This window comes from Dermacentor albipictus, chromosome 8 (assembly GCF_038994185.2).
Source record: "Dermacentor albipictus isolate Rhodes 1998 colony chromosome 8, USDA_Dalb.pri_finalv2, whole genome shotgun sequence".
Lineage (NCBI taxonomy): Eukaryota > Metazoa > Arthropoda > Arachnida > Ixodida > Ixodidae > Dermacentor > Dermacentor albipictus.
Genome location: NC_091828.1, coordinates 131466076 through 131486941, shown reverse-complemented (window position 1 = coordinate 131486941; position 20866 = coordinate 131466076). Strand labels below are relative to the sequence as shown.

General features: G+C 42.9%; 2 protein-coding genes across 3 annotated transcripts in view; one reads left to right on the top strand and one right to left on the bottom strand.

The window, feature by feature from the left end:
* LOC139049173 (serine/threonine-protein phosphatase CPPED1-like) overlaps window positions 1-11352 on the bottom strand; it is a 50994-nt gene extending 39642 nt beyond the window's left edge. The window contains exons 1-2 of one of the 2 annotated variants that reach the window (XM_070524473.1): window positions 10769-11352; window positions 7086-7295 (exon numbers count right to left, since the gene is read on the bottom strand). In XM_070524473.1, the coding sequence (XP_070380574.1) occupies window positions 7086-7295; window positions 10769-10982 (424 nt within the window). In that variant the 5' untranslated portion in view covers window positions 10983-11352. The remainder of the gene's footprint in view (window positions 1-7085; window positions 7296-10768) is intronic. The other variant, XM_070524474.1, reaches the window with a different exon arrangement.
* Window positions 11353-11723: 371 nt separating this feature from the next.
* Window positions 11724-20866, top strand: part of LOC135896981 (dual specificity mitogen-activated protein kinase kinase 4-like) — a 69224-nt gene continuing 60081 nt past the window's right edge. Inside the window, exon 1 of the mRNA XM_070524471.1 lies at window positions 11724-11738. The gene's annotated coding sequence lies outside the window, so the exon portion shown is untranslated. The remainder of the gene's footprint in view (window positions 11739-20866) is intronic.

The following is a 20866-nucleotide window of genomic DNA, read 5'->3' as shown; positions in this document are numbered from 1 at the left end:
GGCCTTGAGCAAAATCAAACACTGTGGCATAGCGAGTGAGCACTCCTTAAAGCAGACACTGCTCACTAGAAGACAACAACTTGTTAATCATGCGCTTAAAAGTCAGCAGAATAATAATGGCTGAAAGTTGGATTTCTTTCCAGCAGTTGACATTTCAACCATTCTGACGCTGACAATGGTTTGTTTGTCAAAGCTTGCCAGTTTAAGTCCTAGTGGCAAAGTTATGTATTGGGTTGACATGTTCACTATCCACAAACAAGTACAACCATCAGTGGTGACAACGAGAGAATGAGGGACTACCACATTTTGTTTGAGCGCCATGTTATAATAAGGCTCGGCTAGGCCACAGGAGGAACTTGTATAAGGGCAAGAAGTGTTCACAGGTACAAACAGTGCAGTCTGAGGGGGAAAATGTACATCTTGCGACACAGAGAGAACATCTGCGGGATCACTGGCATTATCATCATCAAAAGTTGCACGTCACAGCGAAGAGAAATTGTGCCACTGCCATGATCCAAAGTTGCCCCCCATTCACGTAAGAAATCAATTCCTAAAATAATGTGATGCATTGCATGTACAAGCACAGTAAATTCGCTCCGAAATGTCTGGTCTGCTACTGTCATAGAACTGAACAAACCTCAAGTGGGTGAAACATATCCTCGCCAACTCTGCAAAAAGTAGCATTCCGATCCTAAGAAAACATAACTTTTCATCCAAGACGATTTTTGAAAGACAGGCTCATAACAGAAACAGTAGCCCCATTATCAATTAAAGCAAAAGTACTCACATTGTCCACTGAAACACACACTTTGTTTTTAAACGTTCTTGCACAAGGGGGTCTTGTGTATTGCGGCCTCACCCCTGTCGGTTGCACCAGCTAGTTTCTCAGTGGCGGTGGTGACAACGAATGACGACGAGGTGACGGAGAGTGCCGTTGTCATGTCAGTGGTAAAGTGAGGCTGTGCTTGGAGACAGGGGAGTCACTGCGGTTCATGCATCCCTGCTGCAGCCATTGCAAGGAACTGGGAAATGGCCAGGCCTCATCAGCGGGCACATGGGGAGCATAGGCATTAAACCGTGAAGCACGCTGCTGGCCGCGGTGGCAATACCTAGCAATGTGACCAGGCAAACCACAGCTGTAGCAAATGCAGGAGTTGTGGCTTGTCACGGGTGACACAGGTGACGTGGGTGTCATGAGTGAAAACGAACTCGCATTGCTGGTTGTAGTAGGGAAGAGCCCGCGGATTGTGGTGCGTCTTGAAGGCACCAAGACTTGTTGGTTGCAATCGCAAGTTGCTGCTTTCCAGATGATTGGCACAGGCCCTGCGAAGCTCTCAGTAATTCTGATGTGCCCAGGTGGCCGGTGGCACATGACGGCTATCATCAAATGCACACTGATGGCACACATGAGCATCACCCACAACTTTAAGGTGTGCGAACTCTTCTTTAACCACTTGCCGTATCACCGAGGAGATGTCGTCATGGGCCGAGATGGACACACTTGTAATAGTGGTGACATTGTCCAAGCGACCAAACTTTGGTCCAATCCTTCTCATTTTCAGTGCTTCAAATGCCCAGCAGTGTTTCTTCAGGTCAGATGGAGTACTAGGATTTTCCTTCATTATAAGGATATTATAAACATCTTCAGTGATTCCTTTAAGTAGATATTGTACTTTGTCTTCTTTGGGCATGGTGGCGCTGATGATTCCGCATAGTTTCATAACAGCCTCTATGTAGGTTGTAAAAGTTTTGTCAGGTAACTGAGCTCTTTGGTAAAGCATCTGCTCAGCCTCCTTTTTCTTAGAGATCGGGTGCTCGAAGCACTTTGTGAATTCCTTTACAAGATTGTTCCAACTTGTCAACACGTTCCCATAGTTTTCACACCAGAGGAGTGCGGTGCCAGTGAGAAAAAAAAAAAAAAAAACAGGCTATTGAGCAGCTTTGCAGTCCTCCACGGGTTGTGGCGACTCACTCTTTTGTAGTGCTTCAGCCAGTCGTCGACGTCTTTGTTCACCTTCCCGAAAAGGCTTGTGGCTCTCGCAGCGGTGTCCAGTAGCCGGTCTGCTCAGCATGATTGTCTGATTCGACGCCAGTGGGGTCGTCCTTGCCTTCTCCGAAATAGGCCACCCCCGCTGCTTGTGGTTGTAAACCGACCAAGCGTCTACTCCGTCACACAGTCAGTAGAGCTAGGTCATCCAGGATCATCTGGGATTTACCCCGCACTTCCACCAAAGATGTTACGAAAGATTTACAGAGTGAAAACAGGTCCAGGAGGAAGCCACAGGGCTGGTGCAAAGTACAGCCAAGATCATGCATGCCCACTCTGTCTTCTTTCTCTGGCTCAGCCGCGGCCGAGTGTGAGCAGACGATGGGCAGTTTCTTCTGGAAGTACATAATTATTATCGAAATTCGAAAGCAGATTTTCACTTACTTCAGCCTGTTTATTAAACTTCGTTAATAAACATAGACAGTAACAGTAGGAAGGAGCACACTGATCCAAACCTCCTTCTTGACTGGCGTCAGCTGTTGGCCAACAGCAGCCGTTTATGGGAAACCATTATATTATGAAATAAAGCGTCCAGAAAAGAGTGAGGAGCAGGCTTCTGCTGAAAAGAGAGTGTTTGAGGGATAGGTGACTTTGCGCTCCACTTGCAAGTTAACCTGCCGCGCACGACTGCAAAACTTGGCTGAGAAGCTCACGTGAAGCAGTGTATGCTATCTATGGACTGTGCCTTTTCACCAAGCCTGAGGGGTGGTTCAGGACGCCTTTAACATTAACAATGGCCAATGCTGTGACAAGTACCCAGCTTTCAGAAACATGGTCACAGTGTGGCCCCCGGCTGACTGACCCGCACATCAGTGGTTTGTCATACCACGTGTAGGTATCGTAGCTTTGCTGTTTCTTGTCTGTAGCTTGAAGCAGCACAGATCAAACACATGATCGACATAACATATTTCATACTGGTGTCACACGGCCACTTTTTGTCATGATCAAGCCAAATCTGGATTGAATTTCTTAATCATGATCGGCAATGATCACTCCTACACCGATCCTACTCCTACTCCTACAACGATCTGGATCAAGTTCAGGTAAGCTCAAGCGCAACAGATGTCATTAGTCGGTCCAAACCATTTATCAAATTTGTCTAATATGCTGCAAATATGTAAAAACTATTTTTTGTCTTCCTGAATATACCATTTCGTTTCTCACTGTGCATAAGGCTACTATTGTTTGCTAATCGTCTGCAACTCTTATAACTGCATGGTTGTCAGCCAATGATCGCGACCAAGAAGCATAGTGGCGATGCACAAACTGCAATTTTTGCATCTGGATCAAGCAAGATTGCGATAGAAAATGACTGTGTAGCAGCACTTGATCTGAATTGAGCTCAACCCGAATCGGACCCAATCATAATTGATAGTGACCGTGTGACACCAGTATTATCCCCAGTCCCCGAGTGTTGCGCAGCTGGCCACGCAACCAACAGAGGCGCACAGGCCTCAAACTTATGTGCTCACATGCCAGCGGTTCACATGTTTATTTATTTTATTTATTTCAAAATACTGCAGGCCAATGTGGTGGCCCAAGCAGGTGTGGGTTACATCCAACGTGAATGTGCAAAGCAATAGACAACAAAAAAGCAAGCAAGAAAGAAGAAAAGCAAAAAGAAAAAAAAAAGAAAAATAAAGCTTAAGAGAGAAGGTAACACTCCAACTCAGCGAGAAAATTATTGGAACCAAAAATATCAGACGGCAAAGAATTCCATTCTTCCACAGTTCTTGGAAAATAATTGAATTTGAAAGCTTTTGATCGGGCAAAGATTGGGGTTAGTGCAAATTCATGGCCATGGCGTGTGCGTCGTGTTGTTAAGGGTTTTATACTGTCAGACAGATCTACTTTTATGTTACCAAACATAAAATTATAAAGAAATGAAAGGCAACTAAATTTTCTGCGGGCTTCCAGCGTAGAAATACAGTTTAATTGCGTTAGGTTGGATGGGGAATCAAGTCTACGATATTTGCCAAATATAAACCTAACAGCATTTCTGTTAATACGTTCAAGTTGCATGATATCTTTCTTTAAATAGGGATCCCAAATGATAGAATCATACTCAAGCTTAGAACGAACACACGTATTATAAGCTAAAAGCTTTGTTTGCGAGGGTGCGAATTTCAGCTTTCTTTTAAGGAACCATAACTTACGTAGTGCAGATGTGCAGATATCAGAAATGTGGGTTGACCAAGTTAAGTTGCTTGTGAGGGTGACACCTAAGTACTTATATTTGCCTGCAATCGAGATACTATTGTTTCTAAGGGTATAACAGAACTGGCTCGGATTTAGTTTTCTGGTGATACGAAGTAGTACTGTTTTCTGAGTATTTAGTTGCATGCCCCATTTTTGACACCAGTCGTCAATAACATTCAGTGCATGTTGCAATTCAATGTGATCTCTGGGGGATACAATGTGTTAAAAAATAATACAATCATCCGCGAAGCTGACAATGCAAGCCACCTGAGCAGCATCGCTTTCATTTTTATGATGTAAGAAAAAGAGTCCTGCTTCAAGCAAGAAGTCATGTTACACTTGACGTACATTTTAAATTTATCCCAATAAAATGCAATGTAATTAAATATTTGTTGCACTCTTGAGGGATTGAGGCTTCATGCTATAATTAACGAGCCAACAGCTATCCATGTAAAGGGAAAAAGTTAATTGAAGAAATTGTCAGGATAGAAGCTAGGGCTGGGTGGTTCAATATTAAGAATGATAAAGCAGTGTGAAGAGCATAGACAAAAGGATGAAGTGAAATCCCCACCAGCTTGACTGAATAATTGCCCAATTAAGAACACACATAAGCAAAAAAGACAAAGCTGCGCCTGTGTGTGCCTTCCTTTCGTTCATGTCCTTAATGTTGCTTTACCACTTTTAAAGAAATGAGACACAGACTGTCGGTATTTCTTCAAAACGACCAGAGTAAGCAGTTCTGCTAGCTATAAGCAGATTTGAACTTGGCAGTTTTTTCATGGCAGTTGTAAAATTTTCCAGTCACTTGTGTACTTATGGGCAGTGGGGCTCGTTGACATCCATGCTTCTTTTTGTTAGAAACAATGGCAATTTGGTCTTATGATCACTTTTATGAGTGTTTGTGTGGTCAAATTTGTCACCTAGACTTGCGCAGCACATCAATTTAGAAAAGCTCTTAGCAAAATTGAGCATACTAGCACAAAAGCTATCACAATAAAGGTTTGCCTCAAGGGTAGCATTGCAACCAATGATAGTGAGCAGCTTCTAGCTGTTACCCTAATGTACAGTGGAACCCTGTTCATACATTCCTTGCTGCTGCGTTTTCCTGGCTGCTACATCGTATTTTCGTGGTCTCAACCTAAAGCTCATCGACTTCTATGTCACATATCCAGCAGCCATGCCTATGCATTATGTTCCCATTTGATAAGTCGACATTCTGTAATGTTCCCACATCTTGCATTGCGTTTGAACGCGGCAGTCATGTAAATTAAGTAGTGAAGAGGCAAATTTGCTCTTGCAGGTTGCTAGAAAGACAATAAATGATAAATGTAAATTCGCAGTTAGGTCTATAAAACCCTGCTCTTGGCCACGCCCCAAAATGGCGGGAATATGCAATCATCAGTCCTGATAAGCGTGTCTTGGCACAGTTGCAGTTCTTGCAGGCTCCCTAAAGTCAGCTTTGCCAGCAGTAGAGCCACGTTATGAGCTGAAGCGTATTAAAGGTGTTAAAGTGCTGCTGCCATGAGCAATACTGGCCAAGGAGCAACCAGAAGTGGGCATGTGCTGGCAAGCGTATGTGTGGCCCGACCTAAAGTTTTGCGTGGTTCGAGGCTAGTTAAATGTTCAAAACTAGTCGAAATTAGCGAGACGCGGCAGTTATGACACTGATAAGCACGGTGGCCAAAGTTTAATTCCTACGCAGGTAGCCACAGCCGAGCGTGAGCAGATGATAGTTGGCTCCTTCCAGAAGTACATAATTATTATTGAAATTCGAAAGTGCATTTCTGCTTACTTCGGCCTGTTTATTAATCTGCGTCAATAAATATATACACGGTAACAGTAGGAAGAAGCGCACTGATCAAAACCCCCTTCTTGTTTGACGTCAGCTGTTGCCCAATAGCAGCTGCATATGGGAATTCACTATATTATGAAATAAAGCATCCAGGAAAGAGCGAGGAGCAGGCTTCTGTTGAAAAGAGATTTGACAGAAAGGTGACTGTGTTCCACTTGTGAGCTCCATGCTCACCGCATGACTGCAAAATTTAGCTGTGATGCTCACAGCAGCATATGCTATCAGCGGGCTGTGTTTTTTCCCCAAGCCCAAGAGGTGGTTCAGGACCCCTTAATGTCTACTTGTGCTTCTTGTCTGGTCCATTTAGTGCTGTTAAAATGTTCGACAAAGCCCATCATTACCATTTCGTGCTGCATTATAAGCCCAAATCTTCCGGTTTATATCTTTACGCAATAGCATTACTGCAGCCACTTTGTAGGTACCCATCTAATGAAAAATATGGGCCAAGCCGGAAGATATTGCAGTCTGAAAAATGTGAGCCAATCCCAAAGGCAGAGCAATCTAATACAGACTCAAAGCATCAAAGCATCAGCTGTCAAGAGTAAAGAAGACAAGAAACTGGCATGTGATGCAAGCGCCTGACATTTCAAAGGGTGACTTTGACACAAGAGAAGCATGCATGCAACTGTGGCCGAATGGTTAGAGCTGAAAGGTAGATCCCACCATCTGTCTCTCATTATTTTTATAGCATTATAGGCAGAGCTTGCTCACTTCGGAGGTATCTAACAGAAAACTCTAGGTCTGTTGAGCGAATGCAAGCACATCACAGTATGCCAGAAATCGCAAGTTCATAAGAAATACGAAGTATAGAAACATCACTTCGATAAATGAGAGTGCAAAGTTGCTTGTGACACACACACACACAGCTGTCGAGCCATCACAATCATTACAATCTAAGTATGTTGTCACAAATTAAGAGAGCTATGTGATATTCTGGCCTAGCTTTTTATGAGCGTTTATCTCAGCAATGTCCTAGTGCATACTCACCAGGCATGGCGTCCACGAGGTCTCCACAGACAACAAAGAACCGCGGCTTCGGCTCCATCCGATTGACAGCCTCAACAGCTTTTTCGGTGAGCGCTATTTCCTTGTCCCATTGTGGGTTTGGCTTTTTCTCCAGGTATGACTCAATCATGCCAAACTGCGTGTCCGCTGCCTGGATGAAGAAAAATGGGCCTTTCCACTGACTCTCGGTCTCTGCAAAAGCAAACGGGAGGGAAATACTGATCACAACCTCTCAAAGAAGTACTTCAAGTTATGCGCAAGATCCTATTTTTCCGGTCAACCGTGTTCAGCATGGGAAAGCAGTCAGCTGATTTGTCACTGTAGCATTTAATATACGGCAGGATAAAAAACAGCAAACTACTGAAATTCCCAATAGAATCTACCCTTTCACACTCATACTCATTTATTCAAAGAAAGAAAAAGGAAATGCTGATAAGTCTCATACAAATATGGAAGTATGTCCCCGTTTCATCTGAAACACAAGACTAAAAGATTGAAGACATATTGCTGGGCTAATTGGTGCTTGCTTAACCCATCTTGGGGCTTGGACCAGCTGGGTTCATCCACACATTTCTGGTAAAAATGGCCAAGGACCAGCTACGCTTGTCGAAGGTACTTTTCATTTCGTCTCAGCGCTTTGTTGCAATTCTGGTAGATGGCAACAGGGAATTCGTAGGGTACTGTAAACAGGAGTGCATTCATTCTGCCAGAGGAAACAAAACCAACTGGCAACTGAGATCTACAAAAATGGTGCTGCCGGCAGCTCGAGCTTTGTTGGCGCCTTTGCAGAAAATAAAGGCTGATTTCAAAGATGAATCAAGTGAATTCGAAGCTAAGGATACTCCTCTTCGAGTGGAGATGACACAGGGGTTGTTAATGCACTCGGCTTGTTTTCTGAGGAACAATTCTCACAACTCGCCTCACAAGACAGTGATGAGAACTTGATGTAAACAAAGCCCCTGCATGCCCGCCTCGCTTCCAGTTTTTGGAGTCTCTAGTTAAGACATTTGATGTGGAGGACACAGGTGATCCATTGCAGTATTTCGAAGTATACTCCGCAGGCGAACATAGAGTTTAATAACCCAGAGTTGATGTTCGGCACCATACATGCCCCCCAACTCAGTCGCACAAGATCATGCACCTTTTCCATGTCCAACCACTACCACCTACCAGCTAAAAATGGGCGAAGGAGCCAAAGAAAGCTATTTGCTTTAAAACTAGGCTTTTCTTCACCAAGGCACGTGTGATCCTTGGTACCATTCACCAGCCAATGATGACCTCTGCTACCACAATGAAACAATCAAAACATTGGTACTATTTAGACTCCATGCTTATTTCGTGATTAATTTCCAATTACTTACTACAGCTGATTATTCTGATGCTCATCAAAGAAGCATCCCGGTAGCCTTTCACACTAGCACCCATCACCCATCTTGACATCTCATTCATTCTCATACTTCCTTTACTCACAGAACAAGAAGATAAACATTTGCATTTTGGCGACATTCCTGCCTTACTAGCAGGAAGTGCAGGTGGCAACAGATTAACAGCACGTGTAAACGACAAAGGGCAAAGAAAACAAGAGGACAAAATCTCCTCACAGCCCAAGTGTGAAGCCATGTGGAGGGGGGGGGGGGCAAATACTGTAAAAGCGAGAAATAGTTTTTTCCTGTCATATAGCAGAGACAAGTGAGGACGAGGTATTGATTGCTTTTACAAAACAAAACAAACTGCAATTAGCAGTCATCTAGACAAACAATGATTTGCCTGAGGAAACTTCTAAACACATTCTCAATTACAAGACCAAGTGCATTTGTATAGTGCCATCAAACTTTGATGAAGCTTTTGAACAAAAACAGATAGAACTTACTGTACACTAAACAAAGAAAAAAGAACCTATAGAATTCACTACACACTCAAGTTGAAAGGTAGGATAACAAACTAAACATGCTACCTTTGTCAGTTTCATGCGACCTAGTTGATACATGAAATTATCAGTGATTCATCATGGGATGTCTTAGAATGGAGCCAACATTTCAACCAGAGTACTGGTCAGGGCAACAATTGTTTTCTTTGGCAGCATTGGTACCCGCAAGTGGGAAGGATATGGATAAGTAGGTGTGTGGAGCAGGGTGAAGGCAGTCAAACTCTTTAAAAAAATGGGTGTTTATTTGTAGCAGCTGACACATAAATTGCTGTAGCTTACAATGTATCGGTATGTACACAGACAGTAGGCATGACAACACATAGCAACTATGTGTAATCCTGCCTCCCTTCTGTCCTGTCCAAAATTAAGGCTAATTAAGCCTGTAAACTACAATAATCATGCTGCTTTTAAGCGGTAGCTGTTGCTGCACATCTACTTGCAAAGTTTAATTAGTGCACTTATTTTCTCCTATCAAACAGTGCAGTAGGCCCTCACATAAGTTGTTGACATTGCGCCGCAACATAGCTCCTCATTCGCCCTATGGGGCACAACATGACGGAGGGGAGGTTTGAAGTTCCTCAGTCATAATGTTTTAAATATTTTATACATTCAACAGAGTGCCCCAAGCACTGCAGGCTACTTCACAATTTCCTTAGGAATGTGGCCACCAGCAAGTCTGGAGCAGTGACCCACAATTTCAGGCAGTGGTTTAGTGCACTCTTGCGACTAATGAATATGTGTGCAAAGGGATTTATATACAATGCATTTCAGTTGCATGCATAAAAACTAAAGCTTCCTTCAAACGGTGCACTGGAAACATATGAATACCCCCACCATTCATTTCGAGACAAACCAGACATCACATATGCATGCTAGCAAGAGCAACTTATTTGTGCTCATTGGTATGTTTACACTACTGTCGTTTTTTTTTTCGCCACTGAAGGATGTATATTTGGTAAATAGAAGAATGGCTACCACAACTTCTAATCTGAGGATGTGAGGGTAGTATATATATTTTTTTCCCCATTGCCACAATTTGTTGTTGAGCTGCATATGCTATGCTTCTTCAAAGATGCATGGGAGTTCGAGTGGAGCACACTGCGGCTGTCAGTCGTTGCCTGCCAACACCGAAAGAGTGGCACAAAGTGTTTTTTGTTTGTCTACTGTTGTAGATTTCCCTAGCCCAACTAGTTTAGATTGCAGCCTCGTCAAATCACTTCGACTCTCGTACCTACAGCTTCTACTTTTATCTCTGCAATTCCTTTTTCTCTTCTTCAGGCTGTTTGCTTTTTATTTATTTCTCTTGACATAAGATTGCCGCCTCCTACCGACAAATTTATTTCCGCACGGCTTAAGTAACGCCGGCCGACATAACCGAACGCCAGCTGCTTGTCTGCGTTTTCACGCGATGCTTCAAACAATCCATGAAATACTTGCACAGACGTTAGGGGGGTCATAAATATTTGACGACGAAACTTGTGACACATGACTATTTGCCAGCGATCGTAGAAACTTTGGCAGCTGTTCCGTCTGCAAGTCTGGAACGCTTTGCTTCAAGTTCACCGATTCTGTAACGAAAGCTCTCAGTTTCAGGTCAGCAATATATATCGTGCTACCAGATACACGGCGCCAGCAGGCGACGCTGTCGAAATGGGTAGACGCAGATTAGCATAAGAGGACGTGCCGCAGGATCTCGAGTCCGGCGACATGCCGTCGCCAACACACAACACCATCTCACCCTTCGTGAGACCTTCATACGATCTGTTCCGAGCACGGATCCTGAATTCGGTACGCATCGTCGCTGAGTCTTCGGTGATGTGGTAAGGCTGGAACGACTTCTCCACGGTGCTCGGCATTGCCGCAGCTGAAAGTGAAAGACGTGAAAGTCCCGGAAACCACCGGCGGACACCACAACACCTGATGGCAAGTCTAGTGCAGTGTGCAAAGAACATGCACACGCGCGCGAAGTGCACTGAACTTGGAGGGGGGCGGGCGGGGGGTCCCAAGCTTTCACAGATAAGCGCCGAGGATACGCGACAAAACCTTAATCACTCCAAACAAAATGAGAAAAATAAAGCGGAAACTCGCTACGTCGCAGCTGGAATAAGATTTGCGTCACATGGCTATCTTCTTTTTTTTTAGACCTCGAGAGGCAACTTCTGTCAGTAGATCTTCTATCTGTTGCGTTTGCAAATTTCAAATTCACCACCAGCACAAACACGGTGACCAACTTGTAGTTATTACGCGCTTTGTGGTTTACGGGTTTTAAGCCCCGAATCGAGCGCTGAACATAACATATAAACAGCGGCTGCAGCCATGGTTAGCCATGGAGAAAGAATAGCTCGAAATGCTCAATTTATGTACAGCGTAATTTACAATAAACACTGCTGTTTTTATAAATGCATAGTATTGTAAATAAAACGACAGCGTACCAAAAGGAATTACATCACTGACGGCCTCAAAGTAAAAGTAGACAGCTCATTAGCAATGCAGATATTCCGCCCCCATTTTATAAAAGTATACTAGGAAAAGAAAGGTAGGCGGCCAATTTACAACTGTAAAAATATTGTCCGCAAATAATTAGCATGACATTAATTATACTTTTCATAAGACGACTGTGGTCAACGTAGTGACACGTTAGAAGAGCTTCTGAACAAATTCATTTGGAATTATCTTTTCGGCCATGTTGTTAGAGACAGCGCGCGTAGGTGGTGGGTGTAACCTGAACATCGCCCCCGAGGGCTCCGCGGTCGCTACGCATGCGTGAGCTGAAAGAAGGTAAGAGAGGAGAACAACTCTTTCGTGTAGGATGTGACGTCACATTGTTGCTTGTTTTTACTTTTTTGAAAAAGCTACTCTCGAACGTAGATTAGCCATTGCCGCCGTGTCGGCTGCAAGACGTTCTGCGCGCGCTTTTGTGCGTGTCGAAAGCGTATAACGTGCGCGATATTCGTGCGAGCGCAGTTTGACTTGAGCAATCGTGGGCTTGGACTCCGTGAGATTTGCTTTCGTCATATGCGAGTTAGGGGCTTGCCGACAGGTAAACCGCCGCTGTACTTAAGTGAATACCTTGTTTTTCGTGGTCCTGAAATAAATGGCGCTTCGCTGCGATGGCGACTTCAATCGAGTGCGGTAATTGCTGCGCATTACGGGCGATTTAATTGCACAATACGTTCTGCATTATCGGTGTAGGCAGAGAAAACTTATCCTGTGAGCCTTACTTCCGTCAGTCAGTCGGTTACATGTTTCGCTCTTTTCCAGTGCACATTCCTTGATATCCACTAACGAGCTGCTTCAAATATCGAAGTGTCTATTCATCGTGCAGATGTTTTTTTATTATTATTAACACAACTGGCGACGAACAGCAGAGTTACAGCCGTGAGTTTTCCTTTCGAGCAAACCTTTTCAAATTGAAGTTTTCGCTCATGTTCGCAAGATAGCAAATTTAAGTGTTATACTCGCCGCTGTATTTTTTGATTCCATGGGACCTAGATTTAAGCTGCCTCAGGTTGAGGTTGTATTAACGCACACAGAGGCTTTTAGAAAAATAGTAATGCAGTGGGCCAGTTTATTTGAAATGGTGCTATTTGTGAAATTGATATTTCCCCTAGTCATGCTCAACAACTTACTGGTCAGATGCTTGAACTTCTGAAGAAGTATTTGCAATGTTTCCCTTCCAAATCAGCATTGTAACCAACGCTTTTCAGAAGTATGAGTGTGGTATTTGCCCCTGCAGCACTGCCATGAGTTCAAATTCAAATTGTGCCCACCGGCTGTCTATCCGTGTGCCACTAGAAAGTACAAAGAATTCATTTCTGAATTGTCGCAACATTTCTTTTTCATTCCATCTTTAAGGAATTTGTTTACTTCTTTTCCTGGTCATTGTGGACTTGCACACATTGAAGGTTGGGATAGTTTGGCAAAAGCATTGCATAGTGGGCCTGTAGGTTTTTTTTTTTTTGTATTTAGCGCATTGCCCTTCTGACTGGCCAAATTGTGACCCCTTCTGCCTGTTGGGCTTCAAATATTGTAGAAAATGGTGTGAGCAGCCTGGAGTGCACCTGAAGAGTAATGCTAGTTTGTGCATGATCATGTTGTTGCTGCTGGGAAGATGACATCTTAGGCACATATTTTTCATACTATTAACACAAATGTTTCCATCTTAATCCCTTTGTGGCTCAATCGTAGTAGACCTGTTCGTTTTTCAGTTACTTTGTTGTTTATTTTTGTTACATATCAGTATTATGTACTATCAAGTTAGTGGGAATATAAAGCTATTTGATGTTGTATTCATGGGGAATCCTAGCTGATCCCTCGTCATGGGTTTGTGCCATATGTCACAGGCAACAGTCATTCTAGTCTCTGCTTGTGGTAAAAGTATCCCAAAGCCTATTTTGCACGCTTGCAGATGAGTTGAGATTTAGACATCAATGCCAGCTCACAAAGCATCTTATACGGCAATCAGCCAGCCACCTCCGCAGATGGAGAATTCTGCATTTTCCAATCGTATTGTTTCTGTTGTCCTTGGCAGAGATGTTGATTGTATACAGAGGGAATATATTGTAGGACAATAAAAACTTGTGATTACAAGGGCCATATATGGTGGAAATTATAGTAGACTATGACCAGCATCAGTGCAAGCCCTGCGGTATCTAAAAAATTAGTAATGTGCTGGTTTTCATATGCTACAGCTGCTATGTGCATTAAGCTCACAACTCCCTTTTTGGGAACATCACCCAGGAATGCCCACTCCTAACACTCTGTCACATGCACTTTGACAGCATCTGCTTCGATCTACTTGATTGCATATCAGTAAAGATGGGTCTAGTTCACTAAAGACTGACAATGCTGCATTCGAATGGAACCAAACCGTTCTCAAAAAGTTCTTGAAACCAGCCAAGCAGGTTTTCGAGAACTTTAATCTGGCAAAATGACAAAAAGAAAGTTATTTGAAATAAGTGATGCAATGCTGATAAGGTTTGGGCAAGCATTTCAAGGTGATTGGCCTTCATTATCTCTAGTAATATTGAACTTGCCAAATTGGCAAAGATCTTGAATTAATTCTTCACAAGGCCCAACTATTTTGTTGCTGCCCTATATTGTCTCTATAGGAAGAGTGCATACCAAAAATCTTGTGGCTTCCTGTTATAACACCCTATAACTTCCTTAGACGTAGGGCCATTTGATATTCACCAATATATACTTACACAGGATTTAGATGATGCCTTTAAAGATGTGTCCCTCATGCTTACATGTAAAGGAGCACTGACATTAAACTTTTGGACTGGACTTTTTTATATTAATCTGGTTCTACATGGCAACTTTTATGACCATACCATGCCACTGAAAGCTGCGTGTGCTTTGAGGGATTCTTAATGTGTGCTAAGACTTGCTTCACTAAATAAATTTTCTTATGACTCTTTTCAAACATCTAAGTTAAAATTAATTTAATTCTAGTGTTCTATAAGTCACAACCACGATACGATTACGAGGCATGCCATAGTTGCGGACTCCGGCTTAACTTTAATCGCCTGAGGTTTTTAAAATGCACCCACTCCACAGTGTGCACCAAGACAGAAAGGAAAGACCAATGTTGTGCTGCATAGTGGTCTTAACATGCTCAGTTTTCAATGACCTAATAATGGCATGGCTTACTTATGAACTGCAGCATGCATCATTTGTTTGTGACCTACCATGCAATGTTGTCACCAGGTTATGGGGCCACACTGCCTTTGGCACATGTTTAAATGTTTGCATTAAGGATATATTTGTTGCACATAGAAGAAATTTGAAGTTTCGTAGTGTAATTGACTGAATGACAGCTACACATGCATAAGAAAAAAAATTATGCCAGGACTAGTTAAACTCTGCAGTGTTTGAGCTTGACCAATTCTTGTGATTTTACACATTTTGGATGACTGCAGGTCATTCATTACAGTTATACCAGCTTTTGTACTTTCTAGACATGCTTTTTGCCCTAGTTTTATACAGTGATCATAGATAGCCACACCACACCATGTTGGTAGAAGAATTCAGAATTTTAGTAAAATGGGGTTGCTCCATGTTGAGGTGCACAGGTGCACCAGCATGTCATAGTAAATGGAAGCCAGAAGCAGCAGCATTTTAAGGTATTGTGCCGCACCATGTAAAGTCAGATTATTGTGCCCCACTTCACTCGCTGGCAGAACCTGCCGGTGAAGCATTCTGAGGAAGCTTTCGAGGTATGCTGCACTTTTTTCCAAAACAGTGTCCGAGGCGGCCATCTATTTTGCCTACAGGACGAAAAGTCCCTGGCCAGGAGTGCATCAAACATACGGAAATAGCTGTCAATTGCACTGCTGAACTTCTAGATATTTATAGTTTTGCCCTCAGTTTGCAGAACACAGCAATGCTATAGCAAGCAGCGTGGAGAAAGCTGTTTCGGGGCTCAACCACGGCATAGCCAGCACTGCATGTGCATACTATACACAAACATGAGGTTTTAGCAGCAATACTTAAGAGGAAGCTTTAGCTCAGGTGCTCCTATCTAAATACATGTAAAAGGAGAATTGATTTTTCTCGGCAACCACTGCAACGAATTTGATGAGGTTTGTTGCATTTAAAAGAAAAGCTTAAAATCTAGTGAATGTTGGTTCCGAATTTTCGATTTAGGTCATTAATTTTTTATTAAATATTGGCAGAAATTGAAAATTTCCAAGATACGAAGCTATCAAGTTTACAACTCTAACTGACAATGATGAAGGATAATACAATTCTGTGAATTGCATCTAATAGTACATCTAAAGCGGACAAAATTGATGTACACATGAATATAAAAAATTTTAGCCATATGGAAATACAACTTTTGCAGAACCCTTGTAACCAACGTAACAAATTCACGTAAGATGTAAAATGACCTATCGAATTTGTCCGCTTTGAACGATCTAATGTATGCTGTTTACCGAACCGCGATGTCTGTTCTTGATGCAGACCTATAAATTTGTAAACGTGCTTCTATTTTTTTTCATACGGTCGAATATTTGAAAATCTTTTTAACAAAATTCAGGCCCTAAATCGAAATTCCACTTCCAACAGTCACTAGAATTTAACTTTCTTTCTCAAATGCAACAAATTTCATTAAAATCAGTCCAGGTGTAGTCTCAGAAAAACATTTTTGCGTTTTACATGTATTTGAATAGGCCGCGTCGGAGATGGGCCCGAGCTAAAGCTTCCTCTTAACAGCAAATGGTATTTGTACTTCACTCTGTCTAACATTGCCAGGCTTTAAAATAGATGAGGTCACTCTCTTTCATTTGATGTGTTTATACAAAAAAGTGTGTATGCATGGTAGGGGTTAAGGCTCCTTGGTCAAGCCAAAAAATCCTTCCTGACATGATGAAGTGAACCCTTGTGCATTTCAGTCTGCAGTCGCTCACTGCACTTTCAAAAGCGCAATCAGCACAGAGAGCACAGGAAAACACACAAGCAATAGTTCAGCAATTTATTTGAAACAAATAAAACTTTCTTTTACAGAATGACCACATTACAAAAAAGCAACCACATACTATGCAGATAATACAGCCAACTTATGTTAAGTGGACAGCTGTTAATGTGTCCTGCCTTTATATGTGCAAATGTTTCAAGTCTCAAAATGTGCCCCTACTTTGCAACTTGTCCTTGGAACGATGAATGATTTCAAATGCTAAATTTAGCACCACTGCCACACTGATAGAAGAAAACTACATATTAAAATGACAAGTCCTTGTAGAACAGAAAAGGGTGTACAGTAAACTTCCAATAATCCGACTCTCGTTAATTTCATTTTTCAGTTAATTCGGTCCTGGCCGGTGCCCATGCATTTCTATGGGCCTAAACATTCAGTATTTTGATCCTAAAACTGGCATTCGCCATATAATGTGAACTTGACCAGACCCCAATAACGACCCCTTTTAGTGGCAACGTCTGCCTGAGCAGAGCTTAGGGGACAGTGAATGTGTTATACAAATGCTATCTCCTGCCTGAAATGCTTATTTTTGACCCAGCTGAGAAAGATTTTTAAGCTGTAACGGTAGCTGACAATGTCTGATTGTAGTACGTATCTGATTCTAACGAACAGTTTTTGTTTTCCAAGGACATTGTGCCGAAAATTGCCTAGCTGTACAATCAAGTGCGAAACTAAAACCATGTTTGTAGCATTCATATGCTTCACGTTAGAAGAGTTAACTGCTGGGCTAGTTGGTGATCTTGCATACTGAAATGATTTTGCGCCAAAAATCAACACACACATGAAAGACGACACCACAGGCGCCCATGGTGTCGTCGTCTTTCTTGTGTGTGTTGTTCTTTGGCGCGAAATCTTTTCAGTATATGCTTTACCGCTTATCATGGCTGTAATACAGCGAAGCTGACTTTAGAAAGTTGGCTGGCATACTAAAAAATCAGGTATGCGTAGGTTTCCACTTTGGTTTGGAGTTGTCATTTCTACTTTAGTTTTATACTTTGGACAAATAGAAAGTTGATGCATGTTCGTTTCAGAGGCAAATTGCGCAAGCACATACTGCCAAATGAATCAACGGTGTTTCAGCAGGTTTTTGCATCTTAATTCGACCCGTCAGTCTCGTCAGGGTAGAATTAATGGAAGTTGACTGTAGAAATCGCGCGATGAAGCACAAAGAAAGTTACCTTGCTCAGGTAGTGAAAAAGCAAAGAAAAAGTGCTTCACACAACATCCACCGATGTTCTGTTGCAGATGCAAAAGCTGCCTCCCTTATCTTGAACAGAATAAATTCCTTTCGAAGACAAAATAAAGAAAACAGAAAGAAGTCATCAAGGCATTCCACATCTATCTTATTCAGTCTTTACAGTGTTGCTACATCACCATTTCCTGAGCCTCCTATGCCAAAAAAGGTTGTTGTCAAAAATAAAATGACCTGATTCCCATGTTTTTCTCCATCCAAGCAGTGTTTACTGTCAATTATTACTGCTTTTTGTAACCTCACCTGTGATTACTGTATGTTAACACTGAGCTATATGATAAGCTTAGTAAAAGTTGAAAAAGTATACTGAATGTTTATTTCTGTTTTTTTAGACATAAGGAGGGGTGCTTAAAAGTGAGCCGCATTTGCAAAATGCTTGCGTAAACAGCAACTACCCCGGTCATGTCCTAATTGTGGCCATGTTGTCCCTGCAAACTTATTAATCTCATCCGCCCACCTAACTTGCTGCCGCCCCCTGCTACGCTTCCCCTCTCTTGGAATCCAGTCCATAAACCTTAATGACCATCGATTATCTTCCCTCCTCATTACGTGCCCTGCCCATTTTTCTTGATTTCAACTAAGATATCATTAACTCGCGTTTGTTCCCTCACCCAATCTGTTCTCATCTTATCCCCTTAATGTTACACCCATCATTCTTCTTCTTTCCATAGCTCGTTGCGCTGTCTTCAATTTAAGTAGAACCCGTTTCGTAAGCCTCCAGGTTTCTGCCCTGTACGTGAGTACTAGTAAGACACAGCTGTTTCACACTTTCCTCTTGAGGGATAATGGCAACCTGCTGTTCATGATCCAAGAATGCCTGCCAAACGCACCCCAGCCCATTCTTATTCTTCAAATTATTTCAGTCTCATGATCCGGATCAGCAGTCACTACCTGTCTTAAGTAGATGTATTCCCCTTACCACTTCCAGTGCCTCACTACCTATCATAAACTGCTGTTCTCTTCCGAGACTGTTAAACATTATTTTAGTTTTCTGCAGACTAATTTTTAGACCCACCATTCTGCTTTGCCTCTCCAGGTCAGTGAGCATGCATTGCAATTGGTCCTCTGAGTTACTAAGCAAGGCAATATCATCAGCAAATCGCAAGTTACTAAGGTATTCTCCATTAACTCTTATCCCCAATTCTTCCCAATCCAGGTCTCTGAATACCTCCTGTAGACACGCCGTCAATAGCATAGGAGAGTTCGTATCTCCCTGCCTGACGCCCTTCTTTATTGGGATTTTGTTGCTTTCTTTATGGAGGACTACGGTGGCTGTGGAGCCGCTGTAGATATCTTGCAGTATTTTTACATAAGGCTCGTCTACACCCCGATTCCATAATGACTGCTGAGGTTTTTACTCAAACGCTTTCTCGTAATCAATGAAAGCTATGTATAAGGGTTGGTTTCTTAATTAGGTCTTTCATCTCCTGCGATAACTTACCGGTATCCTGTCTAACGAAGTTACAACCGACTTCTATTGCACACTCCTTAATGATGCCCATAAGATTTTCGTTCATTGCTTCAACACTGAGGGTCTCTTCCTGAGTTAAAGCCCAATACCTCTTCCGCAGCCTGATCCGAAATTCCTCTACTTTCCCTCTTACCGCTAACTCATTGATCGGCTTCTTATGTACCAGTTTTTTCCATTCCCTCCTTTAGTCTAGGCTAATTCGAGATATTACCATCCTATGGTCACTGTAGCGCACCTTGCCGAGCACGTCCACATCTTGTATGATGCCAGGGTTAGCGCAGGGTATGAGGTCTACTTCATTTCTAGTCTCGCCATTCGGGCTCCTCCAAGTCCACTTTCGGTTATCCCACTTGCAGAAGAAGGTATTCATTGTCCGCAAATTATTCCATTCTGCAAACTCTACTATACTGATGGGCGACTTCAATGCCAGGGTAGGCAAGAAGCAGGCTGGAGAAAGGTATCTTGTTTTGACTTTATCCATCGCCGATTCCACGTCTTCATAGAAGCTTTCGACTTGCTGGTCACTGGATGTAGGCGGCTAGACATGTACGGCCTTCAATTTGTACCTCTTCTTAAGTTTTACAACAAGACCTGCTACCCTCTCGTTAATGCTATACAATTCCTGTATGTTACCAGCTATATCCTTATTAATCAGGAATCCAACTCCTGGTTCTCGTCTCTCCGCTAAGCCCCGGTGGCACAGGATGTGCCTGCTTTTTAGCGCTGTATATGCTTCATTTGTCCTCCCAACCTCACTGAGCTCTATTATATCCCGTTTAATGCCCGCTAATTCCTCCAATAGCACTGCTAGACTCGCCTCACTAGAGAACGTTCTAGCGTTAAACGTTGCCAGGTTCAGATTCCAATGGTGGCCTGTCCGGATCCAGAGATTATTAGCACCCTCTGTGGCGTCACAGGTCTGACCGCCGCTGTGGTCAGTTGCTTCGCAGCTGCTGGGGACCGAGGGCCGGGGTTTGATTGTTCTATTCATATAGGAGGTTGTGGCCAATCCTGCTCTGGTAAGGGAGTGCATTACCAGTTCTGGTCACTGGGGTCAGGCCACCAGGCCTGTTTATACAACTGTATCAACATGGATTTTTTTTATCCGGTGGAAAATTGAGTGGCACCTGGAGAGAGAGAGAAAGAAGTTTAATGACATGAAATGCCGAGAGGTCGGCCTGAGGTATATTCCTCTAGCCAGCTACTCGGCATTCGGGGAAGGGGAAGAGGGAAAGAAAGAGGTGCATGATGGGTGACGATGACGATAGAAGGAAGATGTAGAACATATGGCAAGCAATTTGGCATGCTCAAAGTCTGCAATCCAGGCCCGTAATTTTTAAAAAGTTCAGTAATGCCTTGATCGCCTTGAAACTCGACTGAGCGTCTGGCCAAGGGCCTAAAATAACGTCCTCCGACAACGGTGCGCTGTCGAGACGCGTAAGGTCCTTGACCAACCTATCACGCTCTTCCACAAACTTAGGGCAGTCACAAAGCACATGACCTATAGTCTCAGTCACATTGCACACCTCACAGTGTGGAGACTCGGTGCATCGCATGAGGTCCACGTATCCGCGCGTAAACGCTACCCCCAGCCTTAGTTTGTGCAGAAGACTGGCACAGCTTCGTTGAA